Source organism: Carassius carassius, chromosome 5 (assembly GCF_963082965.1).
Source record: "Carassius carassius chromosome 5, fCarCar2.1, whole genome shotgun sequence".
In the NCBI taxonomy this organism is placed as follows: Eukaryota; Metazoa; Chordata; class Actinopteri; order Cypriniformes; family Cyprinidae; genus Carassius; species Carassius carassius.
The window spans coordinates 16,673,457-16,701,445 of NC_081759.1; the positions used below are offsets into that span (position 1 = coordinate 16,673,457).

The 27,989-nt window shown below is 36.4% G+C and overlaps 1 protein-coding gene across 4 annotated transcripts; it reads left to right on the plus strand.

Annotated features, from left to right (window-relative positions):
- LOC132140874 (general transcription factor II-I repeat domain-containing protein 1-like) lies at positions 1 to 27,687 on the plus strand. 4 transcript variants are annotated; one of them, XM_059549917.1, is made up of 27 exons: positions 1 to 417; positions 9,685 to 9,814; positions 9,905 to 10,046; positions 10,169 to 10,348; positions 10,433 to 10,616; positions 13,354 to 13,652; positions 13,821 to 13,916; positions 15,524 to 15,607; positions 16,407 to 16,590; positions 17,106 to 17,131; positions 17,388 to 17,511; positions 18,656 to 18,696; positions 18,813 to 18,893; positions 20,129 to 20,221; positions 21,981 to 22,031; positions 22,113 to 22,178; positions 22,334 to 22,517; positions 22,631 to 22,692; positions 23,011 to 23,076; positions 23,280 to 23,547; positions 23,698 to 23,726; positions 23,833 to 23,880; positions 24,853 to 24,930; positions 25,013 to 25,205; positions 25,298 to 25,335; positions 25,437 to 25,552; positions 26,066 to 27,687. In XM_059549917.1, exons 2-27 carry the CDS (start codon positions 9,689 to 9,691, stop codon positions 26,132 to 26,134), a joined length of 2,928 nt encoding a protein of 975 aa, XP_059405900.1. In that variant the 5' UTR covers positions 1 to 417; positions 9,685 to 9,688; the 3' UTR covers positions 26,135 to 27,687. The 4 variants fall into 4 exon arrangements, with proteins under 4 accessions (XP_059405900.1, XP_059405903.1, XP_059405901.1 ...); XM_059549920.1 differs by having other exon boundaries at positions 26,069 to 27,687; XM_059549918.1 differs by having other exon boundaries at positions 23,014 to 23,076.
- The last annotated feature ends 302 nt before the right edge of the window (positions 27,688 to 27,989 follow it).

Here is a 27,989-nt window from a genome sequence, read left to right on the forward strand (position 1 = left end):
GTGGCGATGGGCTGAGAGAAAAATGGACATGTTACAGTCCCAATGTCGCAAGAGTTAGTTGCACACATTTGTCCCGCGAGTGCTGTTCCAGCGGTGCTTTAATCCTGTATGTAAATGACAGCCAATAGATGCTGTTGTTGAGTTGGGCTGGGATTAGCGGAGGCGAATGACTTTCAATTTTACTGGATTACAGAACAAAGAAGGGGGAAAGGGGACACAGTCCTCTGTTAAAGAAAACAGAAAGAAAACGGTGCGAATAGATCAAATAAATCACGTCGATTTCATTTCAGCAGACTATAACCCATTATGACATTTAAGAAAGTCGCTATCGTCTTTCTTTAGATGGGAATTCAGCTCTCACTACAGTTGGATTAAACGGAGAATAAACCTATCCCGGGATTAAACACGGGGAAATCGGTAAGGATTAAATGTAATTCTGTTTCAGCGTGTTTGAAAAACCATTTACGAGTATCGTTCTTGAGCACGTGACTTTTTATGGATGTTGAAAAAGTGAAATTACAGATTATAATTTAGGGGGGAGGAGGATTGCTAGGAGTGTTAGCACGCTGGCTATCATGCTAACGCTCCGCACGCGTATCCGTGTCGCTCGATGCGATGTTTAGACGCTTTTATCAAAGTAACACGCTTTGTAATACACCGCAGATCAAATAAACAATTAAACGCCTTTGCGTTCTGCGTTTAAGCAAACTGTAGCCGCAATTCTCCTGTTTTGTTTGTCTTGTGAAAATGGCAACACAATTTGAGTGCTAGCAAGTTGCCTAAATAGAGCAGTTCCATTGTTGGCTGGGTGATAAATTACAGTCAGTGGTTTTTATTTCGCACAATCTGATGAAGATCGCCGTGGTTGGCGTGGTCACAGACGCGTCTGTAGACCCGAGAAGGTCATGTTTACAATGTCAGATCCACCCATCAGTGGCTGCTAATCTGTGTCTACTATGAAGACTGCATTTCTAGATTATGCTTTACTGAATGTGTCCCAGTGCTGCGGAGTGATAATATCACATGTCTCTAAACTTGCTCGGTTTTCCTCGAAGGACTTCTCGACTGTCAGATCTATTCATGAAGACAATGAGAGTTTATGATTTATGTCATGCTGTCCCGCTATGAGTCTGTCACTGAAACATGGACTGTGTACGTTATTTATAACAGTAGTAGATGTCCGTGTTTCTCTGTGCTTCTTCTCCATCCAGGATATTTTTTTATATAGTGGACAGAGTACCACAGTTGTTTACTGTACAAAATATTCTTAGGAATAAAGTTTATTCATACTGTACTACCATGAACTGCACATGCAAAATTATGGCTTAAATGCAGGATGACTAGGAAATGCAGAGCACCAGAGACTGAACAGTATAGAACAATCTATATTACCAAGACAGTTGATTTCCTTCCAGTGTTTCTGACTGAAATATGATGCCAACAGCAAAAGATACTGAAAGCATGTTCTCCTCTTTAAAAAGGTGATTATTTATAGTCCTAACTATACTTTATCATATAGTTAGTTGGATTTTACTATTTATGTTTTTCATTTTAATTACAGTATTTTCTGTTAAGCATTGTTTTACTCCAATACACTTATTAATCACAAATTGAGCACAGTGAAAAGTACTATAGTTTATGGATGCAGAACTGCGGTAATATTTGAATGAACTAGTAAATATAATTTACATGGATATGACAATCATTCAGTACATCAAAGTGTCAGTATTTTTTGTAAGATCTGTCTACAATATGCCAACGCATCACCAGTTTAGGACTACTGAAGCAGACCTTCATCCTTTCATAACAAAACCACCATATTTTATGGAAAAAAGTACCATGGTTTTCTTTGAATTACCTTCGATTAGCATGTACAGTTGTATATGAATATGGCAATCACTCAGTCAAGGTATCATGATTTCAGTACTTTTTTCCCCCAAAGTAAATAACTTTAAACATTGTCGTTTGACATTCGTTTAAAGAAACTGGTTTATTCACAACTAAAAGTATTAAAATTCTTTACATTACAGTCAGCTTCTCGTACATTCTCATTTTCAAACATGTTTACAAAGTAATTCAAGAATAAGTTGATCATTACAACAGTTATGAACACTATTAGTCTCTATTCATTCTTATCGAATCCTCCAGCAGGAGCCCCCTCATTCTTACATACAGTACATACAGATGTCACCTCCAAGAGGACCCACACAAACTAGTCATTCCCCCTGTTTTATACTTGCACTCCCTAAAATAAATAAATACTGGATATTTAACAAGCTGGAAAAAGAGGAATAAAAGGCAAAAAAAATAATAATAATAATGTGAACATCAATATGTATGTGCATATGTACAAACAAGATTCATTCAGGATTCAAACACAGGTTTGTTCATTCACAGTGAAAAATGCTCACAGGCCACAATAAAATGTGATTGGCTTGTCCTATAGTCAGTCTGTGGAGCCAAGAAAAGCCATCAAAAAAACTGTTCAGTTCAGTAAATAAAAGGTATGAATCAGTGAAAGAATGATATCATTCACTTAAAAGATTAATTCAACACACAGATTCATATAAAACTGTAAATGAGGATGATAATGGTAATAGAGAAGCATATAATACATATAGAGCTCAACTTCAACTCAACCTTGCCAAGACAGAACTGCTTGTGATTCCAGCAAACCCATCGTTTCATCACAATTTCACCATCAAGTTAGGCACATCAACCATAACTCCTTCAAAAACAGCTAGAAGCCTTGGAGTTATGATTGATGATCAGCTGACTTTCTCAGACCACATTATTAAAACTGTCCGATCCTGCAGATTTGCTTTATTCAACATCAAGAAGATCAGGCCCTTTCTCTCGGAACATGCTGCACAACTCCTTGTTCAAGCTTTTGTTCTGTCCAGGCTGGACTATTGCAATGCTCTCTTGGCAGGTCTTCCAGCCAGTTCTATCAAACCTTTACAATTAATTCAGAACGCGGCAGCAAGATTAATTTTTAATGAGCCAAAAAGAATACACGTCACACCTCTGTTTATCAATTTGCACTGGCTTCCAATAGCTGCTCGCATAAAATGCAAGGCATTGATGTTTGCCTACAAAACTACCACTGGCTCTGCACCCATTTACCTAAATTTGTTACTTCAGACTTATGTGCCCTCTAGAAGCTTGCGTTCTGCAAGTGAACGTCGCTTGATTGTGCCATCCCAAAGAAGCACAAAGTCACTTTTACGGACTTTTAAGTCAATCCGAGCAGCTGAGTCCTTAGCCATCTTCAAGAATCGGCTGAAAACACATCTCTTCCATCTTTATTTGACCCTCTAACTTTAACACTCACTATTCTAATTCTATTCTTTAAAAAAATCTACCTACCTTTCTAATCTTTTTGTATTCTATTTTCTTTTCATTAATTATGCAATTGTATGTGTGTGTGTGTGTATGTGTAAAGACCTCTAACACTAGCTTGCTCTATTCTTTTTTTTTATTCTATCAGTTATTTTATTTATTTTTTAAAATTTATTTATTTATTTTTTTTAAATCCCATGCTACGTGTACTGTGTTAACCTAACTGAGACTTATTATAGCACTTATACTGTATATCATTGCTCTTTTTGTTGTTTTTGATTGCTTTCACTGTCCTCATCTGTAAGTCGCTTTGGATAAAAGCGTCTGCTAAATGAATAAATGTAATGTAAATGTAAAATGACCACATCTGAAACAGGTTTTTCAATCTAAATATATCCATACAGTATGTAGCTGAAACATAAAGCATTTTCTCTTTAATTTATACATTTATTAAGTCTATTTATTTTGTTATCCTAACTAATCTTTATTCTATAGTTAGTTGCATTTTATTATTTGCACTTAGTATTGTTTTACTCCAACAGAGTTGCAAATCACTAGTAGCATGTAAATACAATTGTATATTAATATGGCAGTCATTAAGCATTTTCAGTACTTTTTGTACAGTAAATTAGTTTAAACATAGACATTTGATTTTAGTTTAAAAAGCTGGATGATTCATAGTCTTTCAATCCACATGCTGGCTAATATACATGGAACAAGTTATCTGTTTTACCAGTAATAAATTTTTGATCTGAAGTGCAGAAGTAAATCTTCCTGTCTTCCCATGCAGGCCGCGCTTTGTGTTTACTCGATGCAACATGTTTGTGTGGCCTTGGGGAAAATGGCCAGGGTGAAAGGACTTAGGACCAATTAAAAGTCTATTATCAGCCTCTGATCTGAACGATTTAGATACAGTTGTGTTTCTGAAGGGATCTGTAAGCTGACTCTTTATAAAGGCTATTAACAGAAGTATAGTGTATCAATGGCGGAGCCACAAGCCTCTTAGGGCAAAACCGCTCATAAAACCACGTTACCCTGTTCTTGAGATGCCGGTAATATCTTTAAGCGCCATACAGGCAGTAATTCAAGAAGTAAAGGAGCGGCTACATTGTGCTTCTCCCTCGAGCTGAGGATCTCAGATAGCGTGAATGAAAAAACTTTATTTTGGCAGGGCGGACTCCTAACAAGCAGGAAGTCATTAATCTGTGCATTTAAGCATTTCAGTCCGGATGCCTACTTCTCCTGCACATTTTTTTTTTCTGGAGTGTCACCAGTTGATTTTTTTTTCTAGTGTTTTTTCATCCTAAGAAAATATATTTGTTATAGTTAACTCATGTCTTTTGGCTACTGCAAAGAAAGCTTAGTGTAGAGTACAAAACAAGTCATTTATACGTATAGCTTAAGGTGTCAGATGAATGTAGTTGCCCCTGCAGATAGGATAAGCCTGTTCAGTGAGAAAGCCTCATCAGTCTCTTCTTCAAAGAGTTTTGTTAAACTTAGAAGTGTTAAAATGAAGCTATTAAATGACATGAACTCTTTTAAGATTATAACCCATTGAGATTATTTCCTAAAGCCTGGTTCACACGGCAGGATAATTAGGCCGATTTTAGCCCCGATTCACCCCTTCCAACAATCTTAAGGATGCTCCGATTATCGTAAAATAATCTGATCAGATATTCCTGCCGTGTGTGGTGTGTTAAGACTACTCTCCTCTGCTCGGAAGGACGTCGGGACCGCTCCGATCTCAAATCGGGGATATCCAACATGTTGGATTTATTTGGCCTGATTTCTTCTCGTGTGTGGTGTCCCCCGAGGACAAACGATCACGCAGCCTGTGGACTGTGGCATGTAGCCAATCAGAAAGCGAGTTGACGAGGCGGTGAGGAAGTACCGGGAAACAAAATCAAAACAGCCGGCGACATGGCGCACCAGAAAGTCCGGTGGACGTCGGAGATGGAGGAACAACTCGTCGACCTGTGGTAACACCGTGAATGTTTGTCTCCACTTCTTTGACCATCGCCTTTTCTTGTGTTTTTTTTCCGGTTACAAACAAAGCACAAACTATGGCCACTGCATCCTCTTTGTCCGCCATGATTGTTTATTCTGAAGTCATGTTTGATCTCGAGGGATTTTGCGAGATTTCCCGTCTAACTTGGGAATGCTCGGGAGTCAAATCGGTTCGTGTGTGATGTGTTGATTTTGCCGTGTGGCTGCACACCACACACTGTACGACCAAAACTGTTAGACCCATGATTTTTTATCGCCATGTGTGGGGTCTCTCAGGTTTGGAAAATCGGCCGACAATTTTAAAATCGTCCCGTGTGAACCAGGCTTAAGGCAAGCATTGGTATTGGTTAGGGCTGGGCGATATACAAAAAAAAATGATATCTCGATATTGTCAAAATTTTTACGATTTTCGATATATATCTCGATATGTTTGCATTTGCATTTAAATAATAAAAAATAAAACATGATTTTCTTTTGCCCATTAAAAAAAAAAAAACTATTTAGATTAAACAGCTAATTTAAGCAGTTAAAAAATCTAGACCAAGAGATCACTTACTGCTTTTTATTAAATGAATACATGTAGGCCTATATGTAACTGAAGCAGTGCAAATTAAGTAACAGTTACAGAAAGTGCATTCTTCTTTTTAGTGCATGCAATTCACAATTTAAACTATGCAACTGGGATAAGTATTTTATTTACATTTTTTTAACAAGTTTTTAAGCTAAGAACACAAGTCTGTCAACTGTCTGTGGTTTTAAGAGAAGCTCTGTGGCATGAAACTATGTTCCTACTGACACTAAAAACCCTCTTAGATGGGGAGCTAGTTGCTGAAGCACATAGCTATTTCTTATATATAAATATATATAAATGAATACCAAAGACTTTTGCATTCTCTCTGTCTATATTATGGAAACTGGTAAACATATCAGTGAAATTCCCCAATAGTAATTCCAAATGGCCATAGCCTATGTTTCTCTATTCAAACATCAGCGGTCGAGTAAGTGCATTTATTTTGCGATCACAAATGCAAACAATACAGTTGAGATCTCACGACAGAACACAGACCGACTGAACGACGCTTTCATTAGATCGCTCAATTCCAGCTTGTTAGTGTTTTCAGATTATCGTCGGCGGCTCTTCCGCAATGAGGAGTGAGCACGTGCGCATGGTTGCCAGATTGCTTAAAATAAGCAAACACCGGGCAGAAAATGTATCCTTGTAACAGTGGAGCTCTGATTCGGAGATTTAAACTCTTGTTATCTGGCAACTGCTATCATTAATGCTCTCGTAGTAGAGGGGCGTAGAGCAGTCAGCAGTTACAGGTTCCTTTTTTGGACATTCGGCGCATTCTTTTGGGAAAGTATGCTTGAATTTGAAATATTCGATATTCCCGATATATTCAAATTGTACATCGTCGTCAAAATTATTCCGATGTTATCGCTAATATTCGATATATCGCCCAGCCCTAGTATTGGTATTGAAACAATTTTCACAAATTACATTTCACAATTAATTAAAAAGAAATAGCAGTTTACACATTATTTGCAGTGTAGATTATGCATGTCTATTATTAGGCTGTTGAAGTATCAGAACATATGCAAAAAAACAACTTTTATTTTGGATGCGATTAATCGCGATGAATTGTTTGACAGCTCCAATTTTCAGTCAGAATTTTCAAGTACATTTCACACACAATTACAAAGAAATGGCAAGTAACACATTGAAATAAATGTGAATTAAGTAGTTTTTATGATGTAGTTCACCCAAAAAAAAAAAAAATTATATATTTTACTCAATGCAGAAATATCTGTTTTGTCTAAAAATTGGAAGTCGATGCTAACCAAAACCGTTTGGTTGGTACCACCATTTTTCAAATGATCTTCTTTTGTGTTGGCTTGGCTAGATTTGACTTTGGCAGATGAGATAAAGTGGGCAAATAAAATAAAAGTAATAAAAACTTTATGGCTGATTTTTTTGAAGAAGGGACCCATATCACCTTGCACTGCATTGCAAATGTGGCATTGTGAAAGAGTTTTAAATGTGCAAGCACATCTCACATTTTCTTCATAAAATGTAAAAATCTAGTTTGTTTTACTGTCTGAAAACATTATCGTGAACATGCAATGCAAGTGCTGATTCTGACACCCATTATGCTAAAGCATCATAATATATAGCAAGTTTCACAAATAATTACAAAGAAAAAGTAGAAAGACTGAAAATGTGTTTTCTTGTACACATTTTAGTTTTATTCACAACTTCAAAAAAAATCTTTTTTACAATGTAGCAGTATTTGTCAACTAAGGACCCAAAGTAGTGAATTAGATTTGGTGGGTGGAATGAATCCGAACCGAACTAGAGATATGAAGTGTTGTTCATATTGTTCATATGTTGTATGTAAGATTAGAGTCAGGCAGAGGCTTCCGGCTCTGAGCTGTAGCAGGAGTTATAGGAGGTTTTCAGACGAGTAATAGTAGTGCTGGGATCTCTCTGTGCCGTCTGTGGTTTTGGCTTTGCCCGGAGGCTGGGATAATGGCTCCCAGTGTCTGGACAGATTAAAGGCCAGAGCTGCATTGTTCACATGCCTCCAGATTAGTTTCCAAGGAAACGGATTGCGGTTGCCATGTGAACACAAGGCCCGGAATTAGGATTGGGCTATTGATTTGTTTGTTTTACAGCTCCTATTCGTCACTCCTGCTGTTTTTGATTGTTTGTTTTCTTCAACCTGTGTAGTTAGGTTTGGGCTCTATTTTAAACCCACCCAAGTTTAGTCAGTTTTCAGGTTTATGACTGTGAAGTTCAGAGCCGATGTGGCTGAAATCAAGATTGGAGTCACGGCGTCTGTCGAGAGGGACGGGTAAAGTAGTAGGACTCATGCTTCCAGGTCCTGTCTTGCTTCCAAGGAGAACAAATTAAGGATGAAGGGTTTTACGGCAATAATCTGAGCTAGCTTTAATTGGTTGACAAAGGCTTATCGTAATTAGCTACTTTCACGTGTGTGTGACGGATTTTGGTATATTAGCACAGGGAAGGGTATTACCATCACCTTCCAAAGCTTCTTACAGGTTTTTCCATCCTTCAATACATTTTGTACAGCCAAAAAAAGTTAATGGGGAGCTTGAAACCTTCTTAAGCGTATTGGTTTTGTTTTGATTAGGAGACCATTAGTTGTGATTAGTTGTTTTCCGGTTCTATTCGTCTGAAAGAAGAAAGTCATTTGAACCTAGGATGGATTGAGGGTGAGTAAATCAGGGGAATAGCCATCATTTTAAGAACCTTGAAGAGTACCGCAAACAGAAAAAAGAAAAAAAAACTCCACTGATTGTCCTTGGTACACTTGTACACCATGTGTTAAGGTCATTTGGAGAAGTTGCAACAGTTCTTCTGTGGCATTGCTTCTGTCTCTTCATGTAATCCAAATCAGACTTGATGATCTCTGTGTGGCCCATCAGACCTCATGTTAATCTGTATATAATATATATATATATATATATATATATATATATATATATATATATATATATATATATATTTTTTTTTTTTTTTTTTGGGATGGCACTTAAAGGAAAATATATTAATTACCAGCCTCTCTCTCTCTCTCTCTCTCTCTCTCTCTCTCTCTATGAAGAATTTGAGTAATTATTAAAATAACTTTTATTGCACAAAATCTGTAGCAGATGAATTTCTTTGACTACATTTTGATGAACCTTGAGTTCACAAATCATCAATTCATTTTGAGCCAGACATCATTGAAAATAATGAGAACATGCAGTTTATTCAGATGTAATTTCTCTCATTTAGTGAGTTCATGAAAAGAAAAACCTCCTTCACACGAGGCATTTGTTCGTAAATAGGATTACACTCAATAATGGCATTGCATGTTTGTTTTTCTTTGTATCCTGTGCGGTCAACTCAATAGCAAGACATACTTTTCACAGTTATTTTTTTAGACTGTACATCTGTCCCTTAAATAATAGTTTTTATTTGTGTCCAATTAAATATGGTGTTTTTTTTCTTTTGTCCTTTAACAATCTAATTCCAAACTTTGCTGCCATGTCATTTTAGTGTTCCTGATACATGTTACACCCACTAACTATGGTAAAAAAACAAATCCATAATAAGTACATTTTGATAATTAATACTACTCTTTTCTTATTTGTGCAATTGCATTTTACCAAGAACACTTTCAAATAAAGTGTAACACTACCCAAACTTTTGGCAGAACAACTGATATGTGTTTTTAGCTTTAACTCAGTGAGTAATTCAGTCTATTTTAGTGTTGCATTATAAACCTGCATTGAATTTCAGTGTGCTTCATTCTGTGTCTTTTCCTGCAGAAGAATGGCACAGATACGGAAGCTGGGCTGTGATGGGATGAGGACAAACTCTCGGCCAGAGCTCAAAGTTCCCCAAGTGTCAGCCAGACAAGAGATCCTCACCAGCCTAGTGTCTGCCCTGGACTCTGTGGTAGGAACGTCTGAATAAGTTTAAAGGTGCTCACAGAGTGAGTTTTACGCAGCGTTTTGGTGGTGGATGACTTGTGAATCGTGTTTGCAGTGCTCTGCCATGTCTAAACTGAATGCTGAGGTGGCCTGTGTCACTGTGCATGAAGACAGCGTGATCGCTGTGGGAACAGAGAAGGGAAGAATCTTCCTAAACTCCAGAAAGGAAATACAGACAGACTTTCACAAGTTCTGCAGTGAGTCAACATGAAATCAAATTTGAACACAACCATTTTGAATGACTGTGTATGTAATCAGCCTATAGTACTGCAGGTTTTTTTTGCTGTTTCCTAAAGAATAACAGATTTATTTTCCACAGAAGTGTCCTGTCTGCAAGCATTGACCTCCATGAACTCCCACGCCAAAGTTCCTGAAGTGGACTACAGCAGGACAAGCAAAGACAGTGGGCAGCCGGGCAGACAGAGAGCCTTAACAGACACTCATTCCAACATCTTCGTCCTGAGGAAGATGGTGGAGGAGGTGTTCAGCGTGCTTTACAGTAAGTCTGATTAAGATTTACTCTATATTATTATGCAGAGGAAATAATTGGCACAAATCGCAACACGTTTATCTACTGTTTCAGGTGAGGCTGTTGGGAAAAGCAGCCTGGTTCCTGTGCCTTATGACTGGATTCTCAAGGATCCCAGCTCAGTGGTTGTCTACGGCCTGCCTGATGGTGTAACCCTGAGAAAGCCGTCAGAATATGACACCAAGACCTTAATGAAGATCTTAGAGCAGAGCAACCGCATCCGCTTCATAGTCAAAAGGTCTCCATCTACTTTATTCTTCTAACATGCTTGTGGAGTCTTGGGAATAAAAAGCAAAGGCCTGTTCACACAAGGTCTGAGTTTGACTGAATGAAAATAGAAAATAATAATAAAATGGATAAATGTGTGGCTCTATTACCTTCTCCACATAACGTTTCAACTATAACCATCTAAAAAAGTTTAATGATTTCTGCAAATCCTCACATAATAAGATAGAAGCTTTTGGTCTTATGCCTATTAGCAGCATTTCATAAAGATGTTTATATTTATCTCAGATTATAAGGACAATATCCTTATTAAACAAGATTTTAATATTTTTTTAATTCAGCATTAAATGGATCAAAAGTGACAGTAAAGACTTTTATAATTCAAAAAGTGTCTGATTCAAATCCAAATCCAATTCATCAAAGGATCCTGAAAAACAAAACTGGGCCCGGTTCCCGATAACGTTCACTCTTAGCGCGCTAAGAAGACATCGAAAGATATATCTTACCAAAGTTGTTGATGTTTCTAAGTGTGTTCCCCGAAGTGTCCCTTAGGAAGCTTCTTAGCACGCTGCCTCTTACGTCCGACGTTACAAGAGCGCTGTCCAAAGTCAGGGTGCTGAATTAGTTGGCATCGATTGCTCATGAATCGATTTTCCACTTTATGCGAAGGTGCAATACAGCGTTAAGAAAGACAACACGTTCTATGCAAATGAAACATTCCTCAAATTATTACAGTAACATTTATTTTAACATAGTTTAAGTTATCAGTAAAATATAGACTATAAATTAAATTATCAAAGGGTCAGTAATGTTCACACGATATGTTGTGACGGTAAGACAAACCGGGTATCCCTCGCTAATCATCCATCCCGTTGTGCCACTTGTGCCGCTTCTTGACATGGGTTTACCGACTTATAAAAATTATATAATACACTTTTATATTAATGGCAAGGTACTTTAAAATTAGAATTAATTGGCAAGCAGCTGCAGTTACTTCTGTTTAATGCGGTATTGATTGCAATTGGTTTATGTTTTTAATAAAAAGCAACCTATCTACAATGAACAGAGAGAGAGAGAGAGAGAGAGAGAGTTAGATACAAAATATGCTGGGGAAGCAACGTAAAAAAGGGCACCAAGCCTCTCGTCAGAGGAACTTGAAGTATTGCTGGACCTTGCCACCAGGTCAGATATCACACCCTTATGGTCCACTATAACCTGCACATTTATGGCCGCGTCTTCCTTTCGCGATAAGTAGCCTACGCCTGATCATTCACTGATGGATTGGCGATAGGGATGAGTGCCATCCACCAGGATGCAATCCCCGGCATGGCGCAGAAGGGCGTTGGTGACAGTGTGGACGCACTTCCACACAGAGGTCTTGATTAGGCTGTAGCCCTCTCCCACGACCTCGATGAATCTCTCTGTAGCAAAAAAGAAAAAAAAAAGTAGCGCTGGTCTGGGAAGGTCCAGCTGCTCCACAATGAGTTGTCTTGGGAGGGGATTTTTTTTAATATAGCCACGTCAGGCAAAATTTCAAAAGGGCTTAAGTTTTGCCGAATAAAAAAACTGACATGGACTAAACGGCTCCGAGTCCGGCTCCGTCTTTGATTCAATACAAGAACACGTTGGATCGCTGCCATAGTTGGACGCTTACTGGACACCACCATGCTTACCCATTTATAGATCTTAGCCATTTAGAGCCAAATTGTTTGCCAGATTTTAATTATCAAAAAAATGATTGCCAATTCGCTTTAATTACATTACGAAAAAGCCTAGGCTAATCAGGCTACCACCTTATTAGTTCTGTAACCACATAAAGTCAACTTCATAAATAGGCCTGTATCCATTGCGAACATAATTTATTATGAGTCTTAAAAAATAACAGAAAATCATTGTTGAGCCACAAAATTGTCAACATACCATAGTTTGACTTGTACTTCGCTGCGCTGGTTTCTAAAGACTGCTGTACAGTAGCCTCATGAGCTCAAATAACGCTAAGAGAGAGCTACGAATGGTCCAGACCAACCTTACGAAAGTGTGACTTACAGAAGATATACTTAGCGTACGAACGTGTCGGGAACCATGCCATAAGGTTAAGAGAGAGGTTAAGGAATAGGTTAAGAACTACTTAGTGATAAGAACGTTTTCGGGAACCGGTCCCTGTTAAGTAGCACAACTGTTTTTAACATTGATAAATGTTTCTTGAGCACCAAATCATTATATTAAAATGAATTCTGAAGGATCTTGTGACACAGAAGACTGGACTAATGGATGCATGAAAATCAGCTTTGCCATCTGCTAAATGCATAAATGCAATAACGTTACTGTTTTTATTGTATTCTTGTATCAAATAAATGCACCGTTGATGAAATGGACTTCTTGCGAAAACATTTAAAAATCTTACCAACCCCAAAATTTTGAATGGTGTACTGTTAGGACTGTATTTATTACAGTCATCCATAAAAGACATGTCATTACCATATTTTATTATGTTTTCCATTATAATTAATGAATCTATTATGGTCTGTATTTTATTTTTAAAATCATATTAATGACAGTTTTCGTTAAAAAAAAGTTCACTGGTACGAGCAGTTTGTGCATAAAATAATTTGCAAACTTTTGTTTATTATTAATATTAGTTATTGAATTGGTCAGTTCTATCAATTTGATCATTATTTATCAGCACCTTATGAACAAAGACCAAAAATAGTTTTTGTAATATTTATTTATTGTTTATTATTTTTTTTTAGTCGAACACCAGAGGAACCCTCTCGGGATGCCAAATCCTGTCCGGAAGTCAACCATCACTCTTCGACTTCAAAGAGCGTAAGCAACCAGGCCTCTGTCAAACCCTCCGTGCAGGAAGCGTCTGCTAGCAACTCCATGCTCTCCAGCTTCCTGTACGGCATGCCCATGTCCTCCCAGCCCAACCCAGACAGCAAGCTGGACCTGAAGCCCACATCACTGCTCAGCATAGGTAAAGAGCGGCTGGGCATGTGGGCGTCCGCTGAAGAGAAAGCGGTTCAGGCCAAGGAATGTGCTGACAATGGTAAGAGCCTCCTGTTGTCTTTCTGTATACGTTGTCCTCCACTGTCTTTCAGAGAGGTGCACTTATGATGCATGTTACCACTTGTGTAGGTGCTGAACCATATGGATATGCTTCTTTTTTATGTGCTTAACTCTGAGCTTATTGCTCTGACTTGGTGTGTCTCTTCAGGCGAGCGAATAGGGCTGGCAGCGGATCTTACCCAGAGCCCTCCCAGCATCCATGTCTCCAAGCGCCTTCTGTTCTCCATAGTGCATGAAAAATCAGGTGGGCGACAGACTGTACTCACCAATACAGCGTCTGGCCAAGGACAAGCTGGCCTTCATTTTCAGTGGGTTTTGTGGGGTCCCAAGCAGTGTGTCTGTAATATAACTAGAACAGGATGTAGACTGAGTTAATTTGCTCCCTAAAATGCAAAGACAAGGGTTCTTCTCACACTTTAAATGGGATAGTTTACCCAAAAATGAACGTTCTGACATCATTTATTCACCTCATGTTGTTCCAAACCCTTGTGCTGTTAAATAGTGAACACAAAAGGAGAATTTTTGAAGAATCTTTTTTTCTTTATAACATTTCATAGTGACCAAAAAACAAAAGTGTAAACATTGTCCAGATGACTCCTGTGCTACGCATGACAATTGAAAATATTCCCATTATTCATAATTTTATTTTAATTTCATTATTCACCGATAATCTTCCTCTTTACTGTAGCGCTCATAATTTAGCGATCACTAGTTAATCACAGTTAGACAACTTTTTTGTATTACCAGTTTTTTTTTATTATTAATCCACATGAGGCATTTTCTAAATAAATATTCACCAGTTTGCTTAAATGTTAAGTACAGAAAGCTGAACATAGGATATAGCCAGGTTCAAATTCTCGTTTCAGTTTGTTGACGTATTAAAGCTAAAGGTTTTTACACACTGTCAACAGTTATTTACCACGTTTTTAGAAATAACAATTTTATACAAATCAGTTGAATGATATATGAACCTTCAGAATAAAAACAACAGCTTTAAAGATATGCATTGTAATTGAAATCTACAAACACAAAAAATAAGATGTCATGAAATAAACGCTTAAATATTTTGGATGTTTTCTTTCCACTCTTTTGAAATACAGTTTATGGAATCGAATGAAAGTTGTAGAAACAAAAAGCACAAAATCTCAAAAATGATCAGTGCTTGAAAAAAACAATGGTTTTGCTTGTAGTTAGTTTTCAAAGCAAGACAATTTTTCAATCCATTTCCGAGCTTTGCCTGAGGGGATAAATCAAACTAGTCTTTCAGACTCATGGCATATTGATATGTCCATTATTATCTATTGTTTCGTTTACAAAAAGTATGGCATGACGATTCTTTTAGTTTCACTGAAAATAACAGCATATGGGTTTGGAATGACTTAATAGGGTAAGTAAATAATAACCGAATATTTTGGGTGAACTGTTCCTCCCAGTATGAAAACACAAATCCTATATTAAGCTCTTGGTAAATAAATCAGTCATACCTGAAACTCGACACATTATTTGTATTATAACAGTGGTATTTGTTTAGATAGAGCTCCAGTCAGACGAGACATAAAGAGTGTTGGTCTTGGCAGAGTGGGCAGTAGTAATGGGAATGTGGCCAGGTCACCTGGGCTACCAAAGTCTGTTCCTCTCAAAAGATCAGCATGAGATCTTCAGTAACTGCAGAGAGTCGAGACCTGCCTTAATTGTCTCCTATGTCTAAAAGAACACGTGTTGACATTTGTGTATACAAATACATTTCAGAAAATATTGATTGAGACTGTGGCGCTATTGCTGTCATCTTAATAGACAACTTATACAAGTATTGATTTGTACATGATAATGTTTTTTTTATTGCGTGCCCAGAAAAATGGGATTCGTTCATTAGGGAGACTGAGGATATCAACACCCTTCGAGAATGTGTTCAGATCCTCTTCAACAGTAGATATGGTGAGCTGAAGTGCACAATGCAGAATTGACATTAAACTATACAATATAACATTGCACACTGATGATAAAATACCTATCGAGCTGATGCATGTAATTTTTTCAGTGTTAACACAGTAAAGCCTGACATATGTAATGATATATGATAGGTAAAAATTGATAGCCTGAATGCACTGTAAGTCGCTTTGGATAATAGCATCTGCTAAATGCATAAATGTAATGATGCAAAAAATGCAAACAATCAATTAAAAAATAAACAAACAAACTATATATATATATATATATATATATATATATATATATATATATATATATATAGCCTACTGTATATTTGATACACACATTTCTAAGGCCTGTAAATTATAAAAAATATATATATATATTAAATCAATTCATTATATATATATATATATATATATATATATATATATATATATATATATAATCAATTCAAAATCTTTTGAATTTTTTTTTTTTTTTTATAATTTACAGGCCTTAGAAAAGTGTATATCAAATATACAGTAGGCTTTATAAGGTTATAGTATTTTCTCTTTTCCCAGATTAATATGCAGAGAACTGTAAGTAAACCATTAGTGGGTTGATTCATCTGAATTTTCATCAAAACAACCAGCAACATTGGCTCAACCAATGGTGTGCGTATGGGGTTGGACTACCTTTTTGTTTGACCAATAGCAGTCGGGGGGTTGTTTAAAAACTGTTTTTTTTTTCTGTTCTATTTGGTACAGCGCAGAATGCCACACACGTCAGGTTTATCTCATCACTCGATTGATGTTTATTTTAGCTGAAGCATTAGGCCTGGATCACATGGTTCCTGTGCCGTACCGGAAAATCGCCTGTGATCCTGAAGCAGTAGAGATCATTGGAATTCCAGACAAGATTCCCTTCAAGAGACCATGCACTTATGGTGTGCCTAAACTCAAACGGATCCTGGAAGAAAGGCATGCTGTCCGCTTTGTCGTCAAAAGGTTTGAAACTCCATCTAAACCTACTTATATTGGAGAACTTATGTTGACCCGATGAGAGAGATTTCCTTTTGTGTTAATGAAGAGGAATAGAGCCACAGTCAGAGTTAAACTGAAACAGCGGCGGTGTGATTTGTAGCTCTTCCAGTTTGAGCATGTGATGACGGTGTCAGAGATGTAATTACTGATAACCTTTCCTTTTTTGTCATGTTATTAACTGTGTGGCTCATTAAAAATGAATCCAGATATTGGTACTGGATATACTTAGTTTTTAATTTGCTTCGTAAAAAAAATGTCTAGCCGTCTTTGCCATCTGGCAGAGCGGCGCTAGGCATCCAAAGTGGAGCATCATGCTGGTTGTGGTAACCGCTGCCATACACGAGCCAGTGTGGAGCCGCTGATTTGGCGTAATGAGGAAATCTCCTGCTGCTCGGCACCAGACATGCGTACACAGCATTTCAACGTTTCAATATGTTTACGGCTCACAGGAACTCACAATTTTCTTTTTCTTTTCTTAGAATGTTTGATGAGCGGATTTTTACCGGTAAGAATTTCCTTAACCATCATCTGTGACTTATTATTATAATGTAATAGCATTATTATTACATAACATTGTAGTTTTTTGCACTGTTCTCTTGTTACTTTAGGGAGCTATTTCTAACTAACCTAATCCATAACAAATCACATTTATTGGTTTAACCTTATAAAGTCACATTTACTATGTCAAATTCTGATTGTAATTCATTTGATGTTAGAACATAAAGCACATTTTACATTTAACATTTTGTATTTTTTGCCAGCTGCTGGTAAAATAGCTAAGGAGGAGGGCAGACAGGATGGTGGCGCCCCTGAGGACGGATTCCCAGATGGGCTCAGGGTGCCGAACTCGTCTCTAGAGCTGCTCAGCAACACTCACAGTAGCAGGTAACAGTTTACCTCCCCTGTCACCCCAAAAGCAGAATATTCTGTATTTTCTTAGATAACTCGTGTTTTATTTTCCTGTAGTGATACATTGACATTTTAGCAGTTCTGTAGGAAAGAAATTTCAGCTGAAAATGTGACCTGAAACTTTGGCTACATTCGTGAGCCGTAGTACTTAGTTCTGCTTTATTGGTCAGATCAGATTTTTTTTTGTGTGGCTATACACATCATATTTGTTTTGCGGCCAATATCAGATTGTAGTGTGACTGAAACTGACTGTGTTCATAATAACAAGATTAATTTGTGTGCAGGTAATAAGGAGGAAAACAATACAAGGATGAGGAGAAAGAGAGCAAAGTTTTTCTAGTTTTAGCATAATATTAACAGCTCACTGTCCCTCCACTGACTACCATCATGGCTGTCTTACATATTAACTGTCACCCAAATCACCCAAATAACTACAGTTATTATTACCGTTATCTTTGGAGTGATTCCCATCAGCTCAGAAATTTGATGAATGTTGATCTAGAGTGATGTAGAAGTCTGATGTGAAGTCTGCTGAAATAATTCTGATATTATTGTTCAGACTGAGCTCGTATTGCAAATCATCTGATTTGTATCTGATTTAGTGAAGTGGTCAGAATTGGAAAAATCTGATTCCGTGTTATGTTATTGTACAAGTTATGGAAAACGAATTAAATTTGGGCCACTTTTGTTTACTGTCAAATAAAAAGGCCAATAAATGTGACAATATATATAATATATATAAAAACAAGCAAACAATAAATGAACAACTGCAGTCCCGTTTTACCCCAGTAAACAAAGAGTACATATTTGCAGACATTTTCCTTTTCAGCAGTAACTATCGTAGAGAAAGATTTTTATTATAAAAATGTTCCTATTCTCTAGTTATATACAGGGAGAGACTAAGGCTGCATCTGCTTGTATTATATAATAATCAGTCAAAGAGTTAATAAGTAAGTCAATGTTCTCTGTTTTTTGCATATGTTTAATTGTTAACAGAAAAGTGTGTCAGAAGTTCCATGTTTGGCTTTGAATTTTCATTTGGGTGCATCACTTTGGTTTCCAGTAATTAAGAAAAAAAGTAGACCGGTAACTAGTAAGAAAGTCTTGTTTTTTGTTTCAGATCAAGCTCCTGTGTCAGTCCTTTGGCTGAGTGTGAAGCAGGTAGATTGTCTGCTCGTGGTTTTAATACAGCTTTGGCTTTTGCCCCAAGGTTTTATGATTATAAAACATATTTTAAATGTAAAATTCAAAAGAATCCAATATGTTTTATTTTTCAGGGCCATCTGGGGACTGTCTGCCTTTGAAAAAGATCAAAACTGAACCTCCAGATGGTGAAATTATCCAGGTGACAGTTCCAGGTATGGTCTCCCAGCCCCACAGTAAAGCTCAAGCTGAGAGTTTTCATATTTCAGCCTGGTACCTCAAGTTTTGTTCTCTTTTTGGTGTTATTGTTAGTGAACAACAATCCTCCGTGCAGAAATTGAAATAAAGTTGTGAGCTGAAAGCAGCATGAAGTCCCTGTAGGTCTACTGGATGGGGGCGCATTAGCATATTTCACTTACTCACAGAGAGGACGTGTGTCTTTGAGGGTTGCCTTCTGATTTAAAAATATTTGCTCTCATTTTCCACCCTGCTGTGCAGTGATCTGAGCCTTTGAGGACAGGTGGGACATTTTGCATTACATGGCACATTCATTGGCTAAACACTGTGAACTGGAGGAAGATCTTACATATAAAAACTGCAAATATGACCTCAAGTGCTGCATGTGCAATATTTAAAAACATTATTCTGATCAAATGTGACTTTTTACCTTCTGACCTTACTTAAAGACCCTATTAATGTTATAAGTATCTTGGGTGAGTGTGCACATTGTCATCTTTCATCAAAATGTACTTTCTCTGTTTCTGAAACCACTGTCAAACAGAGAGCGCTTTTCACAATCCAATCAATCCACGATGGATAAAATCAATTTCCATGCATTTTTTGTCATTTAACATTCTGTTTCACTCTGGGCCCTATTGACTTCATTAATAAATATCACTGGTTTATACAAAATGTACAGTACTGTTCGAATATTTTTTTTAAAAGAAAATACTTTTTGACAGTAAAAAAAGTAAAAAAAAAAATGATTAAAAAAAAAATCTGTTCTTTTAAACTTGCTATTTATCAATGAATTCTGAAAATAAATAATGGTTACAAAAAAACAACAAAATTGATAATATATCAATTAATTGATGATTTAACATTGATAAAAATAAGAATGCTGACAATTCAGCTTTGCCAACACGGGAATACATTTTAAAATATATTAAAACAGAAAACAGTGATTTTAAACTCTTAATTTTACATATTTTCAAAATTTTTACTGTATTTTTTGATCAGATAGATGCAGCCTCTGTTAACAAAAATCAATTTTATCAGCATGAATTGTTTGGTTTTCACAATTCAAAACCAAATCCCAATCAATCAATCAATCAATCAATCATATTATCAAAATCTAATGCATTTTGAATGTCATTTCATTTGGTTTTATCTGAACATCCAACTGCTCATTTTGTCTATTCTGGTCTTCCTCTCATCTTCTACATCTCAGAGTCTCAGAGTTCTGCTTCTACAGAAGAGCCAGGTGAGCCTCAGGAGGAGCGGGTGACCCCTGACCTCTGTCATCCCAAGGAGTGTGTAGCAGGTAACTTCTTGCCTTATATCTGAGTGTAGTTCCACATCCATCTTTTCTCTTGCCTCCAGTAGTACATCGATAATCCCAAACATATGACATATCAAAGCCTCAAATTCAGATCCCTCTGGCTGGTCTATACCTGCCCTCCTTCAAGCGTTAATGTCTGTCTCATAGTCTTTATATGTATATGTGCATGTCCGTCCAACTAACTGTCAAAGCAATTCTTGCAAGACATGCATTTCAGTAAGTTAATGCTCAACATGGATATTAAAAGCTAATTTGGCCACTGAGTAGTGTGGAGAAAACTTGTCCTAATCTCTCAAAAGGAATTGTACATGAGTTTGAACCGCTGTGAAGATTGAAACAGGACAGCAGCAGTTAATGTACAAAAACATTTTAACTAGCGATAATAACATAGGTTAAAATATGGTAAGACAAGAGTTTTACATTTCTTATTTCAACTCCAATCCCAATACCCCAGACTTACCCAAACCGTAGTCTCACCCGAGTCAGTGCTAGTAAACCCAGATCCAGTAGAACTCCCTAAATAGACACCCAGTGTTAGCGCCCCTAATATATAGAAATAAACTGTAGAGTTGATATGAACGCTCAACTACAGTACATGTGATGTGTTTATTTAACAGGCAGGAAATCTTGATTCTGGACAACTTTAGTAATTTTAGTAATGCTGTAAAATCCTTTGTCACATAGATGTTGCTTTTTTTGTAGAGTAAACCTTGTAGGTAAGCCAGATTCTTTTGAATTGGTTCTTGTCCATGAAATGATCACTTTGATAACAGTTTGGTCAAAATGATTGATCTTAATCAAAAATCATTTTTCATTAATCATGGAAGGCTATGGAAAATAATTTTCTCAAATTATGAAAATAAATGTGATTTATACAGTTAAAACTTTTGGGGTCAGTAAGAAATGAAGAAAAGGTTACAGTAAAGACATTTATAACGCAGACTTGTATTATTGGTAAAGACATTTATAATTAAGCAGCACAACTGTTTTCAACATTGATAATAATTTTCTTGAACACTAAATCAGGTTATTAGATTAATTTTTGAAAGATTATGTGACACTGAAGAATAGAAAAATGGAGTTGAATATTCAGCTTTGCCATCACAGGAAATATATATATATTTTTTTAATGTAATGAAATAGAAACCAGCTGTTTTAAATCATAATAATATTTCACCATATTAATGTTTTTACTGTATTTGTGAGCAAATAAATGAAGCCTTGGTAAGAATCAGAGACATCATAAAAAAACATAAAAATGTAACTGATCCCAAAGTTTTGAACAGTACTGTATTTACTATTTTTTAAGAATGTAATATTTGTGTATATCTAATAATAATATATTAATATAATCTGTTATTACGGTTTTGTTTTGTTAACATTTAATTAACATTTTAATGGCTCCATTTTATAGTTTGCAAATTATCTATAAATATTTGATTCCTTTTATATTACCATTTTTTTTTTTAAATAACTTAACGTACATCAGCCAGGTGTAGAAACCTGGCATTGTTGAAGCGTTCATATAAACTCACAGATTAAGCAGTCTGACTTTTTAATTAATAACACTTTGTTATGTTGAAGTTTGCATTACACAAATGGTCACTGGAGTAAACCACAGGTGAGTTGAATCATCAAAACACCTCCTGCAAGCGTGTTCAATTCACATCAAATCATACACATAGGAAGATTTCCCATGTGCCACACTGATGTTAATGTCACTCTGTTTGTACCTCTGCAGAAGATTTAACGCCCAAGTCTACAACACAAGGGCTAGAGAGAGCTGTTGAAGGTAAAACTTTATTTTGGAAGAACACAAGCTTTGTCTTCAGATATTTTAGGCTATTGGTGTGATTGTCTTCCCTTTCCCCAGAAGACATTGGAGAGATGATCCTTCAGTTGCGAAAGCAAGTCGAGAGCCTGTTCAGTTCCAAGTACAGTGAGTCATGAACTTCATTTACAGGCAACCTGCAAATCTGCCAGTTAGATTTATTCAGCCAATCAAATTCTTCTAGGTTTAATATACACAGATAATAGATTGCAAAATTCCTAGTAGATTTTCACATCCGTCAAATCATCTATTTCTCATTCTAGGTGAGGCTCTCGGTCTGCCTGAAGCAGCTAAAGTGCCGTATTCCAAGTTCCAGATGTATCCAGATGACCTGTATGTCACAGGGCTACCAGAAGGGATGACTTTTCGAAGACCAAACTGTTTTGGAGCCGCAAAACTCCGGAAGATTCTTGCCGCCAGTAGTCAGATTACATTTGTTATAAAGAGGTATATTCATACAGACCACATTAAAATGATCTATCAGATTTGTTTAAGCATAAAACCACTACAGTGTCTAAAGAAGTAGTGTAACAACAGTGTGCCTTTTTTGTTTTTGTCAGGCCAGAGTTGTTGACAGAACAGGTTAAACTTGAAGGTATCTCTAAGACAAACTCTGATTCAGGTGAAGTAACAATGCCATTCAATTTTGTTTTATTCAGTTTTGTTTTTTGCTTTGCTTCGCTTTGTTTGTCTTTTTTTGCTTTGCTTAGTTTTTTTGTTTTTATTGCTGTGCTTTGTTTGTTTTGTTTGTTTATTTTTTGCTTTGCTTTGTTGGTTTTTTGCTTTTGTTTTGTTTTGCTTCGATTTATGTTTAGTGTTTTGCTTTGCTTTGGTTTGTTTTTTGTTTTATTTGTATTGTTTTTGTTTTATATGTATATTTCTTCTGTTTTAGCCAAAATATCACTTACTAATCTAATGCTCCTTTTGATTTAACGTTCAGCAGAGACTGACTCCAAAGATCAATCAGAAGACCCGGGACCTGCCTCCAAAAGACCAGGATTCTCAGGTAACACTGTGATTAAGTTATCAGGTGTTGTGCACAGTAAGTTTAAGACTTTGTTACATCCTGACTAAATTAATTGATTCAGTTGATATCGTGTGCCACGTGTCTGTCTTCTGGATGCCAGTTTATGTTTAAACCTTCATTCCTTCCTAACCCGATATGCTATCACTAAACCGTTGGCTTTTTTAACATTGTTCTGCCCGCAGACAGTTTAGAGGCCAAGCTCTCCCGTATCGACTTGGCAAACACTCTGCGAGAGCAGGTCCAAGACCTGTTCAACAGGAAATATGGCGAGGCACTGGGCATTAAGTATCCTGTGCAAGTGCCTTACAAGAGGATCAAGAGTAACCCTGGCTCAGTGATTATCGAGGGCTTGCCCCCTGGCATCCCCTTCAGAAAACCCTGTACCTTCGGCTCACAGAACCTAGAGAGGATATTAGCAGTGGCAGACAAGATCTCTTTCAGCATTACAAGGTGAAGAACTGTGCCAAATGTTTGAAGAACCCTCAAGCTTTTAAAATCGTTTTTAAATGAGAAAAAAACTGAAAAATTAATTTGTGTAATAGATCGGAGTGTATTTTGGAAATCCCAGAGAATTACAAAATTCTTTTATCATCTTTTCAGGCCTTTCCAAGGGCTTATTCCCAAGCCAGGTAAGCTGTCAAAATTTAATTTTATATATATATATATATATATATACACAATTTTATTTATTTTTTATTATTAATCATGGAAATAAAATCATGTTTGCTTTGCCAGCACCACGAAGAATAACCATACTGAAGAAAGGTTACACCCCAATAAGTGGTAAGAATAAGGCATAACTTAAGAAAGATTTAGTGTTGTAGATATTTATTGCAATTAATGCACAAGCATCCATGTCTACTCTGGATGTGCAGAACAGTGTGATGCGACCAAAATAGATTGCTCTCAATCAATGGAGACTGCTCCTTCAGGCACTTTAGTTTTAATGTTTGACTGAGATAAAAATGATTTTATTTATAACCAAGGCTGAATTATTAAATACATTAAAATAGTAACATAAATAAAATTTACAGGTAAAATAACTGCCTTTTAATCTTTTAAAAAGTATTTTATTCCTGGGATGGCAAATCCTGACCTGCTAACCTGTACGCATTTTGTGTTGCGGCTACGCATTTTTACCTCAAAGTATGCCGGTACGATTTGTCATTCTGAACTACGCAAAAATGTAGTGACGCCGCTGTCCACGCACAGTATTCAAAACAAGAAACAGAAAAAGATGAAGAGTTAAACCAGACAGTTTTTTTTTTTTTTTATATTAAAGATGCAGTTTGTAAATTTTGGGCTAAAAATGATTCAAAATCAATATTTGAGCAAGTACATAACCAGCCAGTGTTCAAAACTATCGCCTTACAGTTTCAGCTCAAAGCGGCTCGCACTCGCCCCGTTAGAAGCTCTGACAGAAAGGCTGCGTGTGAGGCTGACAGAGAACTGAGACTCGCTGTTTCATGTGTTTGAGATGTGCTCTTTTCCTTAATGCATAACTTACATTTCACAGGTATATTCTCTATCTGTAAATGTTAAAAAAGCCATTTTGCTCTCAGAAGCTGTCTTCATCGTCACATGATTCTTCAGATAACATTGATGTCAAGAAATATTCCTTGTAATCCATATTGAAAACCACTGCTTAATATTTTTATGGACACTGTAATTCGTTTTTTCAGGATTATTTGATGTTCAAACTACAACTTCTTTTCTGTCAGTTAACTTGTCAAATGTCTTTTCACTGTCCAACAGAAGAAGACGAGGTCAACCGGATGGGAGAAAAAGTGATATTACGGGAACAAATTAAAGAGCTGTTTAATAAAAAATATGGTGTGTTAATGACTAATAACTGATTTATCCCTACCCCTTTGAAAACACTCCAGTGCTTCATTAGTGAATGTTGTGTGTTCAGGTGAAGCTTTGGGTCTGGACCGCTCAGTCGTTGTTCCATACAAGTTAATCCGCGCCAATCCAGGCTCACTGGAAGTGTGTGGACTTCCCGATGATATTCCCTTCAGGAATCCTAATACTTACGACATAGTTCGGTTGGAAAAAATCCTGCAGACCCAAGATGAAATTACTTTCAATATCAAAACCCCTCTACAGTAAGTGCTGCAGTATGTCAGATATGATTATAATGATCAATACTTGCTGTGTTTAGAGACTCTTGTTTGATCTTGATTTTGTCTTTGTTTAGGCCTTTAACAGAGTTATGTACTCAAACTTGTAATAAAGGTAATAGCCTTTTTAGTGTACTTTTATTTCACTTTTGAAGAAGAAAAAAGTCAGTGTTTACAAATGCAAATGTGCTTAAATAAGTATGTCTTCTTTTGTAGAAGGTAAAGAAGTGTCTACGAATCGACGCAAACGTAAACGAGTACTTGACAACAGTCAAGCATCCATGCCCACTGGAGCAGACTCAACACTATCAACCAATCAAATACCGGTCATGGTAAGCAGACATATTACACACAAATGCTTTTTTAATATTATTTACTTTGTAATTTTCAGCCTAGTTTACTTGTAGAATGTGATTTTAACAAGATAATCAGTGAGGAAAATAAAAAAGTGGAGTGGGACTTGATTTTATCAAACTGGAATTGATTTGATTTTGAAAAGTGGGCCTCGAGTGCAGAATGAAGCCAGACTTAAATGCGAGTATGATACCAATAAATAGGCAGTTAGTTACAAGTTAACATTACACTACTGTTTAAAAGTTTAGGGCTTGTTGGATACATTATATTGATCAAACAAAACTGTAATGTTACAAAAGATTTCGATTTCAGAAAATGCTGTTTTCAAACTTTACGTTTCTCAATTCACCAGCACAGCTGTTTTTAATTTTGATAATATGAATTTGACTATGAGTAACATGTATTAAGAGAGTAAATGGGGTCCATAGAATTTTCATGGCAAACTTAAAAATTGCTAAATGAGCTACTATTCATTTTTTTTTCTTTTTCAGCAGTGGCCCATGTACATGGTGGACTACAGTGGAGTGAATGTTCAAGTTCCTGGAAAAGTCAAATATTAATGAATTTCTGATGCCGTACAAAATAACCATTTTTAAACCTGATGTTTCTGAATGCTGATTTCAGCTTTCTTCCGAGCTGCGGCAGATCCTGTGGCTCGCACGTGGAGATGCCTGTGTGTTCTGGCAGGTATCAGAGAGTGTGAACTGTTGGATGCAGTTGTTTTTGAATGAAGTGCTAATGATGGCAAAACAGCAGTAAATCAGTCTACCGCTGCTTTATTACTTGGAGGAATAGTACTCACCCTCATGTCAGTCCAAAATAAATGCTTTTGATTTTTTTTTTTTGTGAAATGCAAAAATAGGAATCATGTCAAAGATGTGTTCTGTGTGAAGTTTTGTCAAAAACAATAATTAATCCAAACATTTAAATATGCTGAACATTTTCTCACCCTCAGTCCACCCGAGATGTACAGTAGATGGCTTTATTTCTTCATCAAAACAAATTTGGATGCATTTAGCATCACATCTCTTGCTCACCAATGCAGTGGATGGGTGCCGTCATAATGAGTCTAAACAGATGATAATACATGTAATGTAGAAATTAAAAAAAAAAAATTTCAGACACAGATTTTCAGTTCACAAGACATTATTTGTTAGGAATATATGTTATGTTTTATCAGCTGTTTGGATTTTCACCGCACCCATTCACTGCATTGAGCAAGTTATGCTCAATTTGTCCAAATCTGTTCAGATGAAGAAACAAACTCAACTGCTTCTTGAATGGCCTGAGGTTGACTGCATTTTCAGGAAATGTAAATTTTTGGTTGAACTATTCCTTTAAGTGTTCCACTGGAAGAGTAACGACATGCAGGCTTGGAGTGAATAAGGACAGAACTATTCCTCCACGAGATTGTTTGTAAAAGGAGTAGCTGTTATTTGCATATCAGAAGAAATTGCTTTGCCACCAGTATTTGTTATTGCAGATCCTGGACACAATCATGGTTAAGTAACCATTTCATAAAGAGCACTCAGAACAGGATTTACGGTTTGTTTTTCCCAAATGCGTCTAATCACTGTTGGGATACACAGCCTTGTTTGGTGCCAGAGCTCGTACAGTATGTGCATACTGGATACGAGTCCTGTGGTTATCTGGGTCTCATGCCTTGCAAATGTTTGTATTGTTATTTATTTATTTATTGAAATAAAATAAAAAATTATTGTATATGCAGGGAATGTAATCTACCACATTTAGTACAGAGCATAAAGTACTGAATGACACGACTAATGATGCTAAGATAGCTACTGTATGTATTCAGAAAGAAAACATCCGCTTCAGGTTTCAGTATGTCAAGTTGGAAACCCCTAACACGATAGCACTAACTTGTATTCAACTGAGAGACTTTTTGTATTATTTTAGCTTTGTAGGTTAACTCTTAAGTTTGTTAAAGTAAGGCAAAGCGAGATCTTTGACGGAGAAAACATCATGAATGTATTGTTTGTAAAGGAAAGAATGTTCTAATGTGATTATGTAATGACTGTCTCTGGAATCGCCAGTATTTATATGCTGTACCTTAATGCCATTTAGGCCTTTCAGATAAAATGTGTTGCCTTGCGTTTGTGTGATCATTATTGTTTTATGCAGTGAAAGCCTTAAAATATGTTATCTTTTAGATGGAAACCAGATTAACGGAGAAGAAAAATTAATATTCCAAAAACATAAAATCATCAGTAGCACCATCTGCTGGGCTAAAGACAACAGCATTTTACCTTTTATTTTTTTATTTAGAAGTTTTGAAATTACAGTAGTTCTATTTTTTCCTTAAATATAATTGGAATAAAGTGTTCTAAGTTCAATCTTAAGTCTTTAGTTAAACTTGAGCTTTAGATTTCATAGAATGATTCAAGTTCAAACCAC

What these genes read in the sequence shown, in the direction of transcription:
- LOC132140874 (XM_059549917.1), top strand. Translation starts at nt 9,689, where the DNA reads ATGGCACAGATACGGAAGCTGGGCTGTGATGGGATGAGGACAAACTCT. An exon ending in TCCCAAGGAGTGTGTAGCAG is followed by an intron (nt 20,222 to 21,980) that starts GTAACTTCTTGC and finishes GTACCTCTGCAG; the next exon opens with AAGATTTAACGCCCAAGTCT. An exon ending in GCTGTTTAATAAAAAATATG is followed by an intron (nt 24,931 to 25,012) that starts GTGTGTTAATGA and finishes TTGTGTGTTCAG; the next exon opens with GTGAAGCTTTGGGTCTGGAC.